The 23016-nt window shown below is 37.8% G+C and overlaps 1 protein-coding gene across 2 annotated transcripts; it reads left to right on the forward strand.

Annotated features, from left to right (window-relative positions):
- Positions 1-2339: 2339 nt before the first annotated feature.
- LOC104587085 (NADH dehydrogenase [ubiquinone] 1 beta subcomplex subunit 2-like) lies at positions 2340-17504 on the forward strand. Of its 2 annotated transcripts, none has more exons than XM_088890820.1 (4): positions 2340-2537; positions 14249-14294; positions 14385-14447; positions 16011-16366. In XM_088890820.1, the coding sequence occupies exons 1-4, from the start codon at positions 2425-2427 to the stop codon at positions 16026-16028; spliced, it is 240 nt and encodes a 79-aa protein (XP_088746946.1). In that variant the 5' UTR covers positions 2340-2424; the 3' UTR covers positions 16029-16366. The 2 variants fall into 2 exon arrangements, with proteins under 2 accessions (XP_088746946.1, XP_010242841.1); XM_010244539.3 differs by lacking the exon at positions 16011-16366 and adding an exon at positions 17251-17504 and having other exon boundaries at positions 2341-2537.
- Positions 17505-23016: the final 5512 nt, after the last annotated feature.

Raw genomic sequence — 23016 nt, forward strand, 5'->3', positions numbered from 1 at the left:
ATCTCTAATCACAAGGGTTAAAGATGTAACTTCAATTAATACTTTCCACTTCATTTAACCCCCTCTCATTAAGTCTTATATTGAAGGTATTAACTCTCATTTTCTCTTATTAAATCTTATATTTAAGTTATTTTCACTAATAAATACTATAATTAGATTTATGTTAATATTTTCAACAATATAAAGTCATATATTTTAAAACTGATTCAAAAATAAAACCATTTTTTATTCAAGTGGTGGCTAAGCAATTCAACCATTTGAATCAAATTGATCAACCTATGAAGTCATAGTTAGGTAATAAAATTTTTAAAATAGAAATAAATATAGAAAGTTACGAAAAATGTAGAAAAAATTAGGCACATTTGTGATATTTTATTAATCAAATTAAAAAATAAGTGTAATATAAAAGAATTATTTTTATCGATAATGAAAATGAAATACATAATTTAGAACTAGCCAAAAATTAATTTCTTTTACTGTTTGGCAAAGATCAATAGTTCAACTTTTGGGTTAAATGTGTTAACATTTGATTTCATAAATAAATAATAAAAACTAATAAAATATAAAAATGAAAAAAACACATAAATTTTGCAAAAAAATAAAAATATTTAAATACATGTATAATATCATATTAAACAAAAAGTGTGACATATCAAAATTATTGTTACAAAAAGAAATAAAAAAACTATAGAAAAAATTGAACACATCTATAATTATATATTTATATTACTATTAAAAATATGAATAAGATTATGCAACTTTCTTTTGCCTAAAATACTCATTTTTTTTTAATTTAGTCCCTATTTAATTGTGAAGTTTATATTGTAAATTGAACTACTACTTTTTACCTCATTTAATTCCTTATATTTAAATCTTACATTTTTTTGATAAATAAATAAAAAAAGATACACATAAAAAATAAAACAGTACAAAAATATAGCCAAGCAGGTAGGCTTGTTAATGATACTTGAAACTTCACAACTTGATTCAATTATTACATATTTGGATGAGGTGTTTTTGTTATCAGATTTGGATTTTGTAATATCCAATTGATATTAAATATATATATATATATATATATATATATATATAAAATAAAAAATAAAAAATACATATTATTGAAAATTTTGGATACATTATTGCTATCATTATCGTCATCTACAATTGCCATATACAAAATACATACACGCTTACTAGTATTTTAAAATCTGTCCCGGGGGATGAACTATTTTCCCCTCCAGTTTGATATGGATCGTTGGTTCAATCCTCGGTCAACAGATCAACCCACGACCATTAAAACAAAAGTTTTCACAAAATTAAAATCTAATAACCTAATGAATGGGCCACCAATTCAATCAACAAATTGATGGGTCATCAAAAGCCAACAGTTTTTTTTTTTTTTTTTTTTTTGTGTAGTATGACAAGTTAGAGATTGAGTAAACCATGTAAGTATAAAAGAAATAATAACAAAAAATTGTAACCGGGTCACCGGTCTGACTGTTTGGGGGTGACAATATTTAGTAAATTTGTGTAATAAATACATAAATTATATGCACAATAACAGTTTTAAAAGAAAATGTCTCGAGTTGTAAACTTTTCAACGATATGGAAAAACATACGAATAATTTAGAAAAAAAAGTGTATAATTGATGAATAGTTCAGATTTTGAAAAATATGGGCACAGAATTTTGAGAACTTTTAATTACATATACATTTTTTTAAATTTGAAATTTTATTTACATTATATATTTAATATCTTATACACATATTTACATATAAAATTATATATGTGCCAAACTTTTTACTTTGAACCTTTTAAACGAGAACAAATGAGAACATGAATGCATAACTAATCGATTTATGCCTCACATAGATTTACCAAGTGTGAGGGTGACGTAAATAGAAAAATAAATAAATTTATAATAAAAATGACAAACGGAAAAGATAGAAACAATTGATATTATACAACATAAACCTGACCCGACCCGATTAAAGGCGGGGTGGTTAAAATTGTTCGGGTAGCTTTTCTCAAAGTCTCAAACCCGTAACTGAGCATTCCCACGTTTCCCCTTTGAAACTTTCTCAGTTGGATAACTGATAGAGTGCATGAGAATCCAGACTAAGAACTGTAGGCTATCATATGAAAACCATTGTACTTGCAATACTTACTCGAATCTCACAATCCGACCAAAAAAGTTTCAATCCAACAGTCTCAGTTTCAAGAGTACAACTCCGGGTTTTCCTCTCAAGGAGTCGTGCATCTCAACCCTTCCTCGGAAGGGCTACGTGTCAATTTCTGGTTAGACCAACATCATCTTTAATGTATACGGTAAAGATCCGAAGTCTTTTCACTTCTGTGTTCCGTAAAACTCAGAATTTGGGGCTCTCGTCGTCGTCGTCGGTCTCAGAGAAAGAGAGAAAGAGATGGGAGGAGGACACGGTGGAGATGGACACGGTACGACCTACAAGGGCTTCACCGTGCATCACCCAAAGCGATGGCATGTCCTTACCGGGAAGGGCATGTGCGCCATCATGTGGTACTCACTCTACCCTTCTTCCTGATTTCTCCTTCCTCTATCTTCATATCCCTAATGTACTTCACATTTTCTTCTTCTTCTTCTTCTTAATTTGGTCAATTGATGGATCAACTTCATAATTCTCACGAAAAATGGGTCTTTGCCCCCTTTCTTTTCTGAAAATTATTAACATCTTCCCTCTGTTCTAATTCTGAATTTATTGGTTGCCTGATTTGGAATTTATTTCAATCAATGCCTTGAAATGTTCCTTCACTACCGGTCATTTGCATTATATCTTCGATAATCGCGCTTTCTGTTGAAATCTGAGTGTTGGATTCATTTGCTACATTCAGGAAACATTATAATTTTCGAGCAAAGTCTTTGCAATGGGTAAGTCTAGAGAACCAGAGAACCCCAAATAAGCTTTGCTTGGCAATGAGAGGTTTCCGTAGCATGCAACAAGTTAGAGAAAATGACTAAATTGACATCTCTCCATTAGTATTCCATTAGATACTTCCATAGCTTCTATATTGATAGAAGGAATTTGCTCTCTTGATTTAAACTACGGCCATTTGTTAGAAAGCTCATCATTTTCTCTATCTCCAAAAATTCCTTCTGAGTTGTTAGGATACATCTTAAGACTAGTACAAAGTTGCTCCATGACCCTCTGTTAGGGTACCGGCTTGTTGTATTTTGGAGTTTGGTTTTTATGGGGATTTGTCCACAGCAATGCACCTCTCAAATGTCATCCTTTGTCCAACACAAACGTTGACTTCGATCCTCCTTGATGACATTTTCAAAAACTTGAAAATTCCTTATTAAATCAACTCCATGGATATTAAAAATATCATCTCTAGCTTATTTCTGTTCCCTATAACGTATTCTTCTATAATCGCTCTTCCAAAAGTTCTATTGGATTTGTACTAGGGATGCAAGTCAGGCTGCTCAACATGAAGGGTTTCAACTACACCAGGCTCAGGTTAGGGTTCAGGGTCAGACCCATTGAAAATTTAAAGAATTCCTAACCCAACCTGACCCACGTCGCATCCCTGTTTGGTACTGAGTCTCTGAAGCCAGTTTCTTAGAAGTTAGAACAGTGACATCCTTGTTCACTTCTAATGCCTGTAATAGTGAATTCTCCTTTCAATAAGCCGCCATTCCCCCTTGATAAGTATTTGTTCTTTCAATATGCCAACATTTCCCATGTCTCCAACAGGATGAGGTTATCTTACCCAGCTTCAGAGTTAGAGTTTGTTCTAGGCGGTTGAAAATTGAAAGTTAGATTTGTAAGAAATAATGTGCTTGAAGATAAGTGACATGCTAAGCATACCCGTATCTAAAAGATGAGATACTGACACTAGATATGTCATGGACACTTTTATATGGTATATTATAACAACTCTTTGCAAGAAGTACCAAAACTGTTAGAAGTTGCATTGACATCAGCCAACTGGTGACAGATACAATCTAGCACATGAGAAGATGATCTAACTGGAAGCTACTACAAGCTGTCTCAGCTTGTAAAATTGGTGGATTTAGTTACGAACAGACCTGAGATGGTATGCCACCTTCAACCCCCACCCCCAAAGTTTACCCAAGAGTGTTTCAACCGTGATTATGAATTTCAAATCTGAGGGGGAGATGACATCCATGGACTGAGGAGTATCAGATCTAGTGGTCAGTAGTCCTAGTGGTATCTCTTAGAAATCATTCAGTTCCCTCTTTAAATAGAGTTTAATGAAGTCAATACTCAGTATCCATCAACAAAAGGGTTGGTCCCAGCTATCTGGGGTCTTGAAAGAGGTGAATTGTTACAATCTTACAGACATAACCTTTGGCATTATCGTGCACAAAGTGGCTGCTGCAAAACTCAAACACATATTCTCATGCTTGTCTGGACGCAGTTTTACAACTGCACCAATCTTTGGTCCATCAATCAGTTATGATATTGGGCTTGCCCCTTTGCTACCTTAGTCCTAGAATCTGCTGGGTAGCTCTATCTTCTCCAAACCTAGTGGGAAAAATGATTAGCCTAAAGTTGAAGTGCACTCCAAGCTCAAGGGCATAATTTCCATTCCAAGCTTAGCGTAGAGAGAACCAGGCATCAAAGCTCATTGGTCATACCCAGTCCTTTTGCAACCTGCATTTGAAGAGGAGATAACATTTCTCATTACTGTTGACAAGAAGATAAACCTTTATGCTAGTAGAGAATGAACCTTTAACCTAAAGGTGAGGAAGGTCGGAGAACTTGAGGACCTGGTTAGCAGTTTTAAGGGGTATGCACTATGAACATATTAAAAGTGAAATCTCACTGTCATGGGACATAAGAGGATTACTTTCACTTAAAGAAGGGTCAATTATCCTGTATAGAAAGTGTAAGCTCAATGCAATTATCATCTAGAATTCTAGAGATTAAAAGGTTGCAAGGCCTCTAAATCTTACAGGATTCAAATGGGAGCTTGTTTCATACTTTCATTAGGGGTCAGAGGGGAGTCCGTATGCATGGAAAAGAAATCTATTAATAAATTTGATGGCAGGAATAGGTTTTCTTTTGCAGTAGAGTGAGGAGCTCACCAAGCATGTGAGGGTGCACATCTTCCTTGGGGTGAGAAGAAACAAACACACTTGGCATTGTTCTCATGAAGATGTTAAAAAATCATGTTGAAAAGATGCTGCTATAATTTACTTAACACTAATACTTTTAAGGTGGTCCTTTGTCTTATTAAACCTTGAGGTTGAAGATAGAAGCACCTAAGAGTTTGCCATAGTGAAATCCCCCTTCTTTAGGAATAGGGCATCCCAGTGCATGAGGCTCCCACCAATGTGGGGTCTGGGGAGGGACAGATGTACGCTGGCCTTACCCCTGAACATATAGAGAGGCTGTTTCTGAGGAAAATTTTGAATGGCTGTCATGGTAGCTTTGTTGTAGTTCCCCCCCTTCTTGAGTTGTTTTTTTGATAAATAAGCAAAACTATTTCATTAGTTGTATATATGTAGATGGTTCAACCCTTACCCGGCTCGCTTTATCAAGTTGTTAAAAATAGATGATGCATAAAAGTTCCATTTAAACACAAATTCCCTTGTTTTTTGCCTATTGGACCCTTTCGAATCCTAAGATCAATACTCCAAGAAGCTATTGACATCTGCACAATGAAAAATGAAAGACAATTTGAAGCCTTGAAAAAATTCAGCAGTTTCCTCACACCCTTTCCCCTTAAATGACCAACAAATGGCAAATGAGACCACCTATCAAACAATGGACTCTATACCTCCCAACATAGAAGGCCAAGGTTAGTGGTTTCCCCTTTTTTTTGATAAGTAACAAGAAAATTTTATTAAAAAGGAGAAAACTGAATGCAAATTAAAGGCAGGTGTTAAGATAACACCCTCCAAACCCAACAACTTCTACTAACTGCCTAAAATTAAAAAAAAAAAAAAGAGCAGGGAGAGGAAACAAGAGATAACATTACTCTTGCACAACAACCACTAGACCAGCAGAGCAAATACTATGCGCAAGTCAATCTTCCACCTCACCAAATTCTTCTGGGCCTTCATCCTCATCCCAAAATTCTCCCCCTAATGCTTCAGGAACCTTTCTCAAGCTTTCTTTCTTGCTCTTTATCTAGAACGCTTCAAATCTTCTAGCAAAGTTCTCTCCTACTAAGAAGAACAAGCCCAAAGACTTGCCATTTCCACCTCTTTGTCAACTAGAGTCTTCAACTCCGTGCTTCCTTTTTTTTTATGAATGAAAATAATTTATTAATCCAGAAATTAAGGCAATACAGGAAACCCATGAAGAGGCACGAGCTGTTACCTCTTCTAACAATGTATTACATCAATTAAAAACAAGAATAAACAGAAACAAAATTACATAGCAGCCCAAAACAAATGATCCCTTGAAACCCCTTGCTTAGCTAGTCCATCCGCTAAGGAATTTGCTGATCTTTCCACCCAAAGAGAGGTAACTGTCATATTTCTTGTGAGCCAATTGACTTTCCTTAATAAATCTCTATATCCCCACATAGCTGAAGGTCAGCCGTCCCACAACAATTTTGGAGTCTCCTTCAACTATCCAGTATTAAACTCCTAGTTGTTCAGCAATCTGGATGCCTTGTACAGCCGCTAAAATCTCTGCTCTATTTGAGTCTCCTGTTCCCACAGGGCCTGAAAACAATGCTAAAATGTTGATCTCCTTATCTCTCAGCAACCCTCCTATCCCCGAAGGGCCTGGGTTTCCTTGGCTGCTATCATCGAAATTCAGCTGTGCCCAACCTTCAAGCGGAGGCTTCCACACTGCAGCTGCCTTGTCCTTCCTCGTATGACTACTGGCTACTGCCTTCCAGTTACTCCAAATATCATGAAAGGAAAATGTATGAAAGAAGTCCATAGTTCTTAGCCAATGAATGACTCTAGTCAGGATACAATCCTCAATAGTTTGTATGCTTCTTTCCTTTTCTTTAAATACCCTAGCATTCCTTTCTTCCCAAATTGTCCACAAGGCTGCTGCTCTAATACATCTCCACATTGTTTTTCCTTTTTTGTAGGCCACACAAAAAAAGAAGGATCGAACAACTGAGTTAATTCTGTGGACAGATTCCACTTGCACCCAAACAAAGAAAAAGTCCAACTCCAAATAGCACTAGAAAAGGAACAAGATACAAGTAGATGGGAGCAATCCTCACCACTAGCCCTATAAAGTACACACCAGTTAGGGGACAAGCACATGAAAGGCCTTTTCTTTTGCAAGCAGTCCAGAGTATTGATCTTTCTATAAAACACCTCCCAGCAGAAAATTACAATTTTAGGAGGAACAGGTCTAAACCAAATCTCCTTAGTTGGAAAACCCAACTGTCCCATGGAGGAGCAAAGGGGCTTAAAAAAGGAAGCACAAGTGAAAAAACCTTTTGGATGAGGGGACCATAGTTTCACATCCGTACGAAGAGGGTCCAGAAAGACACTGCCAAGAAGAGACAACAATTCTAAAGCACTACTAAGTTCAACATCCCTCAAACCTCTCCTAAAACCAAAGTCCCAGCTTAAGGAAGAGGGTGAAGTAACAGATGGAAGAAAATGAGAGACAGTTTTTTCCTTGTAAAGGGAAGGCGAATAGAGAGATGGGAACCTATCCTTAAGGGCAACAGTACCCACCCAAGTATCTTCCCAAAATAAAACAGTCACCAGAATTAGCATCATACCTGACCAAGTTGAGAAATTGAGGGAGGACACTCTGAATTGCTTTCCAAGGAGATGCCAATGTAGCTTGACGTGATACACCCGCATCTCATCCATTTTCCCGTCTGCCATGTATACTAGCTACCACTTCATGCCACAATCTCTCCCTTTCTCTAGGCCACCTCCACAACCACTTTCCTAAGAGAGCTTTATTTTTTAGAGCTAACCTTCCTACTCCCAGTCCACCCTCCTCTTTACTCCTACAAACTATTTCCCAATTGATTAGGTGATCTTTCTTTTCCTCCCCAGGCTCCCATAGAAAAGATCTCATTATCCTCTCCAACTTCTTAGCTTCCCTATTAGGAATCCTAAATATAGAGAGAAAATAGACCGGTAGGTTTGCTAGGGTAGCTCTCAATAAAGTCACTCTACCCCCTATGGAGATGTAGTTCTTTTTTCCAAGAAGCTAATCTTTTCTCAAACTTTTCCAGAATTGGGGTCCAAAATCTACTCTCCTTTGGGTTAGCCCCTAGAGGGAGACCTAGATACTACAAAGGCCAAGAAGAAATGGGACAACCTAAACAATCTACCACAGACTAAAGAGTCCTCTCATTCAAATCAACCCCTACCACACAACTCTTATCCACAACCACTTTCCTAAGAGAGCTTTATTTTTTAGAGCTAACCTTCCTACTCCCAGTCCACCCTCCTCTTTACTCCTACAAACTATTTCCCAATTGATTAGGTGATCTTTCTTTTCCTCCCCAGGCTCCCATAGAAAAGATTTCATTATCCTCTCTAACTTCTTAGCTTCCCTATTAGGAATCCTAAAGATAGAGAGAAAATAGACCGGTAGGTTTGCTAGGGTAGCTCTCAATAAAGTCACTCTACCCCCTATGGAGATGTAATTCTTTTTTCCAAGAAGCTAATCTTTTCTCAAACTTTTCCAGAATTGGGGTCCAAAATCTACTCTCCTTTGGGTTAGCCCCTAGAAGGAGACCTAGATACTACAAAGGCCAAGAAGAAATGGGACAACCTAAACAATCTACCACAGACTAAAGAGTCCTCTCATTCAAATCAACCCCTACCACACAACTCTTATCCAGGTTTATCTTCAAATTGGAGACATTCTCAAAGTGTTGTAGCAATGCTTTGAGATTCCTCACTTCCCGCCTGTCACCCCTTTCACAAAATATTATGATATCATTGGCAAACTGTAGGTGGGTTACCCGGACATTATTTCTTCCAATCCTCCGACCTCTACCTTCCTCTTCCCTATCTACCTTAGAGATTAATCTACTGAAGACATCTGCAACTAGGGTGAAAAGAAAAGGGGAGAGAGGGCCACCTTGTCTAAGGCCTCTACAAGCTGGGGAAAAATCTTTAACCATCCCATTAACCAAGATTGAGTAATGGTAGGAGCTAATACAACCCTTTTCCCAATTGCACCATCTAACTCCAAATCCACAGCACCTTAGGGCCTCTAGTAAAAAACTCCAATCCACAAGATCACAAGATCATCCAACCCACAACACCCTTTACCCAATTGCACCATCTGATCTGTTATTTGCCTTCCCTGCATGAAAGCACCTTGTTCTTGACTGATGATGGAGGCTAGTACTACTCGAATTCTCAATGACAACACTTTAGCCAATATTTTATGGATGCTTGTCACTAGACTAATTGGCCTATAGTTCTTAGGGTTCTTTGCATTTGCCTTCTTTGGGATTAGGGCTAAGAAAGTAGCATTAACTCCAGGGCTCACCGTTTTTTTATCTGCAAATTCCTTAAACACCCCAACAAGGTCTTTCTTTGACCACATCCCAACAGTCCTGATAAAAAGCCATTGTAAAGCCATCTGGACCAGGTGTTTTGGATCTATCCATTGAAACACCGCTTGTCTGATCTCTTCTTCACTAAAGTCCCTTTCTAACCAGTTTACTTGTTCTTCAGACAATCTAGTCCACTCCAAATCTTCCAAAGTTGGCATATTATTCAACGGTTTCCTATAGATTGATTTGAAATGATCCACAAACAATCTAGCTATCTCATCTTGATTTGTGATTTCCTCCCCATTCACCTCTAATTTAGCCACAAAATTTTTTCTCCTCCTCCCATTAGCCAACGCATGGAAAAATTTAGTATTTCCATCCCCTTCCTTAATCCATTTGTGTCTCGACTTTTGCCTCAATGAGATTTCCTCTCTCAAAAGGACCTCTTCCAGGTCCTTTTTTAGGTTTCCTCTCAAAACCCGTTCTTGCTCACTCATCATCCTTTGAGCTTCTTTGGAATCAAGTTCCTCAATCCTGGACACCAAGTTAATTATTTGCTCTTCTATCATTCCAAAGTGTTCCCTATTCCACTCCTTAATTTTGGATCTCAACCTTTTCAATTTTTTTGTGGAATCTTCCTTCCAGTTCACCCTTCTTAAGTCTTCTTTCCACCATTCCCCAATCAAGTGCACAAAATCTGGGTGAGTTAACCACATATTCTCAAATCTAAAAGGCCGTGGACCAAATGTTAAGGTTTCAGGACTTAACTAGATAGGGCAGTGATCAGAGGTGACTCTAGGTAAAGCTCTGGCCATCAAGTTCATCCAATGGTTCTCCCACTCTTCAGTAAAGAGGAATCTATCTAATTTCGAGCAAAGGGGGTTTTCTTGGAAATTAGACCATGTAAAATTGGCTTGTAAGAGGGGTAACTCCTTTAGACCACATTTATTAATGAAATCATTGAACTTCTTCATGCTGGTTGTAACTGTTCTTTGGGGGTTATTAGATTCAGTACAAAACCTAATTACATTAAAACCCGCCCCCCAAGACACCAAGGACCCTCCCATAGACCTCGTATGGCATACAATTCTTCCCACATCTCATTCCTCTCTCTATACGAGTTTGGCCCATAGACATTGGTTAAAACCCAGGTGAAACCATCCCCCACATTCCTAACCTTTAAAGACACGGAATATCTCCCTATTAGCTCATCCACTGATTCTACAGCATCCTCCCTCCATAAAGTTACTAGACCTCTAGAGGCTCCATAAGACGAAGTCGAAGTCCAACAAACTCCTCTTGATCTCCATACATTTTTGATCGATCTTCTATCCAATCCTACCAGCTTGGTTTCCTGTACCAAAACTATATCCGGTTTTTCTCTTCTTAATAAATCTTTAATTGCCATTCTCTTTCTTTCACTTCCCAAGCCTCTCACATTCCAACTAATGATTTTCATTAAACACTTCTTTCAAAAAAACCCTTTCTCAAAGACTCCACCTTACAGCAGAGTATTTCTTCTTTCCACTCTCCCACTAAATTCAATATCACCCTCAATATCTGAAATCAATCTCTCTACTTTAGATCTCTTTTTCTTTTTTCTTCTATTATTACCCTCAGTCTTCCTCGTTGAGGCACTAGCTTTGTTTACCTCTCCCCCTAGATTGGAGCTTCTGTAGTAGTCCTTTTCTTGAGAAGTTGTTACTCTCTCCCTTTGATCTAATTCCTCCTCCTTCTCTTTATACTCCTCCAACAATGCGCAGATCCTCTCCCAAATTCTCTCTAATTCCTCCTTCTGTCTCTCTTCCAATGCTACCTCACCTTCTCTCAGTTCACACTCCAAGTTGCCAGTCTCTCTTCTCTTCCCCCCAACTGGAACTTCCACTAAGGATGCTGGTGTATCTGTTTCAAGCACAGAAGGCACATTAGTAACCAAAACCGAATGGACAACAATACCTGTATTGTTTGGGACTGAGGGGACGTCTTCCAAGGGAGAGGGATTCTCGTAAGGAGATGGGCCTAAAGCTGTTCCTTCCCTGTAATTGAGCTTGCGTGAGAGAGTTTACACTGTGAATCAATACCCTGTCTGCTTTAACAGGTGAAATACTCTTCCAGTTCTGCCCTTCTTCTAGTGTTACATTACAGGTCAGAGCGTGAGAAGTGCTTCCTACCAGCATCATATCCTGCTCTTCCTGAACTATTGGACTGACTTCCTTTGCAGGTACAAGTGGCACCTGAACCGTAACCTTGAGAAGTCCATGCTTCCTTTCTTTATTTCCTTTTCCCCCGACGTCACTTCAACAAAAAACCTCTTTCGAATCAGAATCAACCCTAGTTGATTTCTTTGAAATGTTCAAACTTTTTCAACTCAATGCTTTGAGAATCCACTGGAAGGTCATCTTTCTAGCCCCTTTGGATGAGAGTGAAGAATCTAGGTGTGGGTTCTCAAGACTCAGATCTGAGTTCAAGTCCTCTTCTTTTATAAATCCTTTTACACTTATTGGTCGGCCTAGCTCCCACCAAACCATCTTTCAACCCTGAGAAAACCTTGGTAACATGAACCATGTTGAGTTTGCTTGAAACTTTGGTCTTCTTTGGGGTCACCGAAACCTCACCACTTCTAGCCAAACTCGTCTCCTTGCCCCTGTGGCCCAAGTCCACTCCTAGTCTTCCGACAACCACTTCAGATACCACATAATCGACATCGTTCCTATGCAATGCGACTTGATTAAAAAATTCTAAATCAATCCCCTTCTCGCCCTCAACTTCTATTAAGCCACTTCCTTCTTCATTGTCACCTCCCTCCTCCCTGTCCTTGGTTTCATTGTTCACCCCTTCTTCCACCTTCTCCACCCTAGCCTCACTTACATCCCTTACTATTGACTCCCTTTCCGAGGCTTCCTCCTGGTAACTAGAAACAAAACCCCCATTCTCTTGTCTCATCTTCTAGCAAGTAGAGACAGGGCACGGTTCTTGTGTATCTTCAACTGGTTCAAGCAACAGAGCAATGGGAGTGACCTTGCCCTACATATCCCCGAGCCACACCCATATATTCAAATGTTAGAAGCAACATCCATTGATGAACCAGTAAATGAAGCTTTCTTCCGATGAAGATTGTAAGCTGCCCCATGCCTTCTCCTTATTCTTTTCTTAATTCTCCCCTTTCAAATTCCCAACTTACCTTTACCTAAGGCAGGGCCTTGCACCTCTTAAAGTTACTCAAAACCTCTCTAAATGTGTGGGTCCCATTCTTGATCTTTTCCATATTCGTTCTTAAGAAGGTACTTTTAGATTTATCGAGATAGACCCCCTTCTTAAAAGCTCCCACGACATGTCTATCCTCCACTAAAGACCTCTCATCTCCCATCTGAGGAATTACTTCTTTACCCCCACCTTTCCAGATTCTCATCTCTCTCTCTCATGACTATCCCCTGGTCTAGAATTCAACTTCCATCGTCTTCCTCCTCTAGACTTCTATTCCCCGCTCAAACGACTCTGTTATTTCCTCTGCAAAGCAATTGAACTCCTGAGTTCAATCAGGCAAAACCACTGCATCCTCCTGAAGCCAATGTAGCGGGAACCATCCTTCAATCACCAACTTCAAGTCGTACCACTCCCCAGCAAAGTTTAATGCTAAGCTCAGGGGGATCAAGTGCAAGTTCTCTGCTTCGACCAGAATCCTTTCTACAACCAGACTCTTCAACTTATATGTAGTTTTATGTATAGGCATCAACTCTTCTGAAACAACCGCAGGCATTTCCAATGGCAGAAAATGTATTCAAATTCCAGGCATGGATAGGAATCCTGAAGACATTAATCCAAACAAGGCTTTTGCTCCCTACTTCTTGAATTGCCCCCACAAATGGATTCCATCTACCCAGCCAGAGATCTGGCGTCCTAAACTTTGTTGTTTCACTTTCCAGGACTTCATCTGCCTCTTCCTTACTACAGAAAATAAAAGGAAAGAAATCTGCATTTAGCTTTTCTCACCTGAACGTCTTCTTTTAAGCTCCACTCTGATCTGACCCATCACAAAACCTCTACTTCGTTGGGTTCAGTGCTAACGAAACGACATACCAGACCTTTACTTGAAGGAGGAAAGCACCAAACAACATGGAAAGCGGAACAAAAGAACTTCCAAAGAACAGAAGGCCTCTTTGCTATGTGCCATAGAAAAGCAAACACATTGATTAGATATAGCCTAAGAGTATGGCATCCTTCAAATTGATAATCTCAAGCAACTAGGATTCACCCCTTTGCAGAACTTGAGAAATTAGTTTTTTAGCTGGGTAGTGATTGGATGGCAAGAAATAGAATGATGTTAGCAATATATCAAAGGCTAAAGGGAATACTTGGGACAATTGAGGGTTGGGCTTGGTGAGCTAAGGATGATCTCATACTTTTGATGAATAAATCATAATGAGTTGTAATAAATATTCTTGATAGAACATGATAGAAGTTGGAGTAGCAAAATACAAGGAAATTGAGTGAAGAGGTAAAAGGAGAAGAATGGAGCAGTGAGCTTAAAGGAAGAGAATGTTTAAAGTCAATAGGTTCTCCTATCTCTAAAATCTATATTTCACTGAAACATAGTCTTATTTTTTGGTGAAAACTGTAACATTGCGAGTACAAATATCTCCCTGTTTGAGATAGTTACGAATTTGTCCATGTCTACAGGCATATATATATATATATATACTTTTGGTAATTTAAATGTAATATGATTGTTAAAATCTTTTAGGAAAACTGCAGACAACCAACTTTTAAAACTCTTTCTGCCATTTGTAGGTTCTGGGTGCTTTACAGGGCTAAACAAGATGGTCCTGTAGTCTTGGTAAGCATTTGTTTATTTGTTTATTTTGCGTGTGTGTGTGGTTCATCATTTCAGGTCTTGGCTTTCATTTAGCACTTTCTTTTTGGATAGGGATGGAGACATCCTTGGGAAGGCCATGGAGATCACTCCCATGGTCACACTCATGAACATGAGGTATGCCACTGCAACTGATGCTGGTAAAAGCGCATCCATATGATAATTAAGATACCAACTAATGATTAAATAATAATATATAATTATAAGGCACCTAACTTTTTAAAGAATTTCAGTTTGCACCTGAATTAATACAGTTGTTTTTGTTGTTCGTATGTACTAAGCTACTTTATGTAAGAAAACATTATTATATTTGGGAAAATGTAACTGAAAAATTAGACCTTTTACAGCTTTTAATCACATGTTTCTATATGAATTAGATTAGGGAGGAAAATGTAGGCTTCAAGAAGAAATGAACTTTTTGAGAGCTATATCTTGGACTGGTATTGTCAAAAATTGAATATCTGATAAAAAACTGGGAGCATGAGTTATTTTTGAATTAAGGGGAGAATATCTTTAAAGGTTAGGAGGGAAAAGCGCAATGATAAAAAAGTGCTTGTTAAATGAGTTACATATCCTTTGGTGGAGGGATCACTTGATCAAGGCAACTGTCACTAGCCTCTTCCTTAATCACTTTAATCACAAAAGGATCACTTTGATCAAGGCAACTCTTACTACCTTTCAGGTTACGAGGCATCAACAAAGTTTATAAAAAAACATGAGATGATAATGAGAAGTTTCGTGTGAGTAGCGGTGCAACTTGGGCGGGCTCTTAAATTTTGAACAAGCTTGGGCTGAGGCTGTTGCAGTGTAAAATCTTTAACTCGGGTGCCCAGCTTGCACTCCTACTCATGGGAGCTGGGAAACAATAAAATGGAATACCTGGTTCTCGAGGGAGGAAGATCACCTTTGGGTTTCAGTGATCAGAAGCAAATATAGTATGAACATAAATAGATGGATGCTAAACCTATGACTGGTCACATTGTCTTCAGCTCCTTAAGTATGATTAGTCTCAAGTTCGTGGATTGGATTCTGAAAGAATTTATGGTGGGGTAGGGTAGACACATCATTACCCATTAAGTCTGTCTGGTTAGGTTCTACTCCACCAAAGATTAGAGCCTTCTATTGATGTGGTACTTGTCTGTACTTGTGCAATGCAATAATAGTGATGAAATTGCTAATTACATCTTTATCTTATTCTCATGCTATTAATTTAACAACTACTTCTACTTCAAAAAATAAAAAGTAAAAAAAATAACAACCATTTCTTGTCTTTGTTTGGTGCTACGTGGATTCCTCTTACATGCATCGTTGAGCCTTTTGAGTCAGTTTTCCTTTTGCAATAACTAGGAGGAAATTTATGTAAAGATGCACCAGAGAAGCAACCTTGTGGAGTATATGGGAAGAAAGAATACAATAATCTTTAACAACAAAGGGATGGACGCCAACTTCGCAATAGACTTGTTCACTACTAGAGTAGCTCATTGGCATTCATAGAAAAAATAGAGTAGCTCATTGAAACTCTACGGAAGTGGAATTTTAGAGGAGTTCCCACTAACTCCACTTTGAGGGGGTACAGACAATTGCATCCTTTGCTCATTCTAGCCAACTAGTAGAAAGGGAATGTCCCCCTTCCCTGTAGGATTGAATTAAACTCAACTTTGATGATTGCTCATTGCTCAGGGATCTTGGTCCCCATGATCCATTTGGAATTTTTGGAATGTTACCAAGACATTCAACAGAAGTTGGTGCTGCATACTCTGGCCTTGCTGGGACCAAGGGAGACCAAAGGAGATTCATCAATGGTAATAGGCTGGATGAGATCATGCCTTGAAGGCCTTTGGTAACTTTTCCAGATCAAATTATGGTGGCAGAATTTTGGCAGCCAGAACCAATGCTACTAATGCAGTGAGATGATGACTCTTGTTAACAGGGATTCTCTGTTCTGGGCAGCTTTGTAATTGTTTTTAATCTCTCTTCTTGTGGGTTACTTGTATTTTAACATAGTTCTGATATTTATTTTTAATAGTGATGCTGCACCTCGAGCCTCTCTGGGTTTTTTGTAACAGATCTATCCTTTGATTAATGAATTAATTTTCAATTATAAAAAAATGCAGTGAGATGATGACCAAGTTATTTTAATGTCCTTTGATGATGTGGCTATTCAGTGCCTAAGCGCTGACTAATTGATCAACAAAAAAAATTAAGTTATAAATTTAAGATAGTGATGCAATGCCATATCGGTTGATATAAATTGCAAATAAGTAATAAAAGAATGATATATAAGGTTAAGCTTGCAGTCTTCATAAAGGTGGTGGATATGCTCAGATAGGGAGTGACAGTCTGTGTATTAAAGAAAGAGTGCCAAGCTGACTGTTGCAGTCCCTTTTTCTTTGGTACCATCAGCCAACCATGTCATCATACTCATGGGCAAAGTGTTCAGACACGCATCAAGTTCCAACACCCCATGGGTTGAGGGACACTTTTCATATGGTTATCCTCTTTCTCCTTTATCTGACATAATGAACTCTGATAAAATATTTATAATTTATAGACAACAAACATAAACTTCTAGATGATGTATCCAATCTTGTATAGGTATATGCTGACAGAATTTGCAGGATAGAGAAGTTTTTTTATAGTAAATACTGATCTTTAATGTTTCCCCTAGCCCATGTTTTCTTCCATCTTTCTGTGTCAGTACTTCCTGTACATGTATTGGCTCCTACGCCTGTGTTTTGCTCCATGTAACTCATTTTTATCTGCCAAAAGCATACATAAACGTAACAAAATAAAAGCGTATATGACATTATTTTGAATATAGCACGTGAATGCACTGTCCTCTCTTAATGTTTAAGCATCATACATATGTAAGATGTAACACATTCGGCTGAATGTTAATTTCCGTTATCTTATTGTTCAGGCTTCTCATTGAAGAGCTGAAAGGTGAAGGCAGGAAACCATTCAGTAGCGGGTGTTCCATGTACAAGTGCCATGCTGCAATGTATTCAGACCTCAATAAAGTCAATTATGGACCCAAGATTTTCTGGATTTATGTTTAATCGAGTAACTGGGATTTTGGAATACATACTGATGATCTCGCTTTGGTTTGGTAAATATGTTTCAGGATCAATTTTTAATATAATTGATGGTCATGGATTGACTTTTGAATGGTCACAGGTTACAAACTGCATTTTGATATTCGTAGCATATTATGGTCCTATGATCGGGATGGATTAGCTTGAGACGGGATCGGCTGAATCTCCATTTTGCAGATTGTTACATACTTAGATGTTTAGCTTGAGACGGGATCGGCTGCCCACAAAGCGCATCCCACCGCCCTTTCCCTCCGTGCATTGGAATTATCTCCTTAGTCCCCATCACAAGAACGGGAGATGTTCCAGTGCACGGAGGGGATCGGCTATGGGGTGCACTGTGTGGGCAGCCGATCCAATCATTGTCTTTGGAGTAGAAATAAGGGCCTGTTTGGTTTATGGGAATAGGGGTCTGAAATAGGAGTCGGAATAGTTCATTTTGATTCCAACCAAGTGGTTGGATGGAGTCAGAATCTGATTCCCCATTCCTGGTAGAATGGCATTTCCCATTTGAGGGAATGGCCATTCCTTTCCTGTCCCTTGGGAATGAAATCTCATTCCAGTTGATTCTCATTTTGATTCCAATTCTTGTTTGAACCAAACAGGTTACGGGAATAGACCATTCCAATTCCAATTTCAAAGGATTTTGGTTCAAATTCAACTGAGAATCAAAAGGACCCAAGAGTTGAATGAATGCAAATGAAGAAAATGATCCATAATTTAGGATGCAAATGTTGGGAGTAATTGGTGATAAGAAGTAAATTTAGTGGATGATTTGGTAAAACTCGCAGCTAAGGTTCAAAGTATCAATACATATTGGCCCATATTGGCCGATACACCCCTCCAGAGGTTGTATTGGGTCAGTCACTGGTTCAGATGGTAGCTGAGCCTTGGTTTTAAAAAAAAATAAATAAAACCCAAAAAACTATCGATACAGCCCGATACGCCTCTACCAGCTTATCAGGCGTATCTATATTTTGAACCTTGCAGCCACTAGCCAGTATAAATCGATCTTACAGCACTATTCATCAAGATTGTCCTGCCTAGGTAATGTTTCTTGCAGTGGTAGGATTAAAAATTTGGAGCCCACGCTCTCGTGGTTGGCCATCAACCTTGAACTCAGATGCATGCGTCCAAACATTGCAGTTTAAGCTACACTTCTGTTCTGAGTTTCAACCTGGCCAAAAGACGGTTCTGTCTTCGAATCATCGATTTGAACAACGGTTTATTCGTTGTTCAATTCAATTTTAAAAACCTTGGTTAAACTTACTATTTTTGATAATTTCTTATTTTTCTGCTTTTTTAGAATTTTTAATTTCTGATTTGTTCAGAAGGTTGTGTTTAGTGGTGTTTTAACTTTTGGGGTTGGTTTAATGGGGTTTTTGAATTCTGATTTGCCGAGATAAATCAAAGTTTGAGTGAGTCCATATGTATGACTTTGTAGTTGCCTAATTGCCCTAGCATTAATTTTAATGAGTTTTGGGCCTTCCCATGTTTTTTCTGAGTTTCTCTCTCGTAGATTTAAGCGTTTGTTAGTCAGACATTTTCTCTAGAAATGTCTTTTATAGAGAAAATCTTGGTCTTTACTTCTTCATCCTTTCCTCTAGAAAAATCTAAATATAGATAAGACATTTTCTTTTATATTTTAATTATTATACTATTTTAAAACGCAAAGATTTCAAAATTATCAAGAATTAATTAAAACTTTAATAGGTGGGATCCATGTTAGCATGTTGTTACGCTATTTGTAACAGCATTCATTGTTTACAAAGGTGGGAATCATTATGCCCAGATTCTTGGGCTCTCTATTTAAATATTATTTTTCTTGAGTATTTTTCTGGTTCCAAGGGATTTTTTTTCATCTAATATTAGTTAATTCTAGAAAATTTGATCAATTCTTGAAAGAGAATTTCCTTTTCCAATGCTTTATCATTTGGCCCGGAATCAGGCCCAGCCGCTGTTCATAACAAGACCCAAATCGATCAAACTGACCAATCCGGTCTGATCCAATTCGAGTTGGTCGGTTTTTCTTCAGTATCGGTCGGTTTTGGGTTACAAAAAAACATAAACCGATAGTTCGATTCGGTTTCGGTTTTCATGTATGAAAATCGAAACCAAACCGACCCGAACCGACTTAGATATATATTATATATATAATATATTTCAGATATATATTATATATTAATGATATATTTCAACTTTACTATATATATTTCAGTTTTAATATATATTTGTGGAAATATTTCAGCTTTATTTCAGAAATATACATATTATATATAAAATTTCTGATATATAAAATATTATTTTTAATCCATTAAATCATTTTTAGTTTTCAGGCATCCAGCCTTTGCTTTGTTAGACTTGAATCCTTTACCATTTACACCGAGAAAATCATTCACAAAACTGACCCAAACCGATTCAAACCGACCAGGTCAGTCTTACTTAGTACTGGGTCGGTTTGGTTTCATTTCTAGGTAAAGTCGAGTTGGTTGGAAAAACACCAGTAAATCGACCCAACCCAACCCGTGAACAACCCTACAGGCTGGGCCCGGGTCTAAGCTATAACCCCTATCATAAGTGCAAAGCCCGGCCCGACTCATGATCACCTCTAGTTCCGTTTCATCTTTGAATGCTTTTTTGTGAAAAACCGTTGACTTGATCAGCTAGTTAATGACTAAGGCGATTGAATGGTCAACCCATTTGACCTACACAATGTTTTTTGATAATTTTTGTTTTAATTATTTGTTTTTTTTTACAGAATAAATTGCAGATTAATATCTTATAGTTTAGGACTAGTCTCACTTTAATCATTAATCCTTTTCTGGATTTATTTTAGTTGGCACGATTGTTTAATATTCTGTGGTTGTTGGAAGGCTTTTTGTAAATTGACAAATTGTTTTTCTCTATCCATTTTTGTAAATTTACAGAATAAATTGCACGATTGTTTTTCTCGAAGATTATTTAATTTGTATTTTTTTCACATGTCACTTAATATCGATTAACGGTTTTGGACTAAATTGACAGTTAGAGTTTAAGTATTGCAATGATACGTTTTGAAATTCGAGGATTAAAATAAGACCAGTCCCAAAGTTGGGTAATAATCTGCAATTTACTCTTTTTGAAATTCTTCCATTCATCACCCCATGCTTGTCTAATAACAAATGGTCGTTACCCATTTGAAGTAGAGCCCTTTTTCATTGTTAAGAGAAGGATGTGTCTATCAGCTAGTTGATGATATCTATGTCCATACCGATTAATGCAAATGATTTCTGTGTCCATCAGCTAGTTGATGATAAAATTGTCAATGCCTACATGCATGGTGGAAGGCTAATGGAACGATTAAACATGATGACTGCCTTCAGGCTTCTTAGAACCAGACTTTTTCTTTGTCTTTTTGATACACAAGAAAGCTGAAACCCCCAATCAATATTTGTATGTAGTTACAGAAGATGGGAAGAGACAGGAGGAATCTTGGCAACCTGGCAAATGGCAATGCGGTAAGTATGGTCTTCTCTCTATGGTTATGCTGTCACAATTTTGGTTAGCAAAATCTACTCAGGCTATTAAAGAAAACAGCTTAAATGCTTTCTGTATGCAATGGTGAGGTGTCAGCTCCCTCGTTGTTCCCTAGCACTGTAACACACCATCCTAACTGAACTGTAACTCCCATATAAACAAAATGATCAGATCGCCTTTAATTCATCGAAACCCCCCCTTCTCTCCTCCCCCACAAAAAATCCTCCTCTGTATTCATGCAAACGGAACTTTCACCAGAAATCCAAAGAGTTTTGGGAAACGGATTCGTGAAAAACTGTCAGAAATATAATGCCAAAAAAAAGATTCTTTTCTGCAGCTCATTTTTATTGCAAAGGTTGTTGGAATCCTGCCGAGAGCTGTCGTTTTTTTCGATTATACACGTGAAAAAAACCCAGCGATTTGATTCTTGTTTTCTCTCATTGTTCTTAAAAGTTCCATTCACATGAATATAGAGAGGCAGGGGAGGAAGACGAGCAACAGTACGCACTGCCCTTGTTTGATATTTTTCCAAAAAACCTATCCCGTATTGGTTATTATATAAAAGTATTATTTTTTTATTGATATTAAGGGCAAAAGGTTGCCTTTATCTGCTAGAAACCCAAAAAACAAAAAGAAAAGACATCACAATTGAACCGGTTGAACCACAAGATGAGGCTGTATTTGGTTGAACGTCTAGTTATGTTTTCAATACATTGCCTTGTTGGAGCATGAACAATTCATCCATCTGCGTTCTGATCTGATGCATACTGCGACGGCATTCATAGTCGCAAGCTGATGAAGCAACCCATCACATTACATGGGACTATGGGAGGGAGACCCAGAAGAGGGAAACATGGATCTGGCCATCGTCTGAGCATCATAGTAGTCGTAGTGGCTGAGGGCTGTTGCATCTGTTGTATGTTTTGTTGGCAGCCGAAAGCAAGATGTATTTGTGTCTCATGTCTGATGATTTGAGTGATTATATGCATCAAACATGTCGATTAATGTCGACTACCCAGTACCCATTTCTCATGTTCGATGGTTTGCTTCATTGCTTGTGACGGGAATGACACATCTCTGAACAACATATATAGTTAATAGTTGATGAGAAGCATTTGTACAACTCCATCGGGCCAGAGCCAGAGAAGCCTGCCTGAAAAGTGACAAACCATCACAAATTTCTCTCCGTCTGCACTGGCAAATGAAACGTGACTATTCTACTGTATACCCTATTTAATTTTTATCAAAACAACTCCCTGCAGCCGTGCTGCAGCTCTGTTTTCAACTCTTCTTCCATGATTCTAAAATTTCTAATGGCCGGTGTCGATGGGTTTGGTAATTGGGTATTCATGGTGGATTATTGAAGTCCTCAGCCTTTTTTATTTTTTATTTTTTTACTTCAAGACATTGAAGTATTTCACCAATATATTCCCTGATCAAGGAGATCAATGCTAGCAAACAGCGAGTTTTTTTTTTTTTTTTTTTTGCAATTTTCGCAAAACTTTATCTGAAAAAGAAAAACAAATTAAAGACCAAACGTAATTTAAGAATAATGGGGTGATAGTCTTTGTTTGATCTAGAGGATATATCTATGAACATTTCCTGAATGAAACATCTCCTCGGTCTTCTTACACTTAAAATTCTTTTTCTTCTTCTTGCTTTTCACTATCACTCTATCCTAATTTGAGTCATTTATCTCCTTGGGTATAATTAATAGTTTCAATCGGGTTCCCATCCACAAAATCAAATTTCTTTATGAAAATTAATGACCATATAAACAGAAGTCATCAGGCATATATCATCAAGAACACCCTTAAGTTTAAGGTAAATGTAGGACACAATAGCATTAATCATCCATATACCAATAGTTACAGACTTCTGATCTATTAGTAAGGACAAATGGAATTAGGCAAAATCAGAATATATGTCGTCCTCTGTTTGGGGACAAGGAAACCTTTAGATTCTTAAATCGTGTCTACGTGATGTATGGAGGGCGGGGGAATGGCACTACAAAGTAATCGTGAATTAGCAAACAAAAATTAAGCATAAAAGTTGAAGATAATAATTCTGCAACAACA

This window comes from Nelumbo nucifera, chromosome 6 (assembly GCF_055504915.1).
Source record: "Nelumbo nucifera cultivar China Antique chromosome 6, China Antique-T2T, whole genome shotgun sequence".
NCBI lineage: Eukaryota > Viridiplantae > Streptophyta > Magnoliopsida > Proteales > Nelumbonaceae > Nelumbo > Nelumbo nucifera.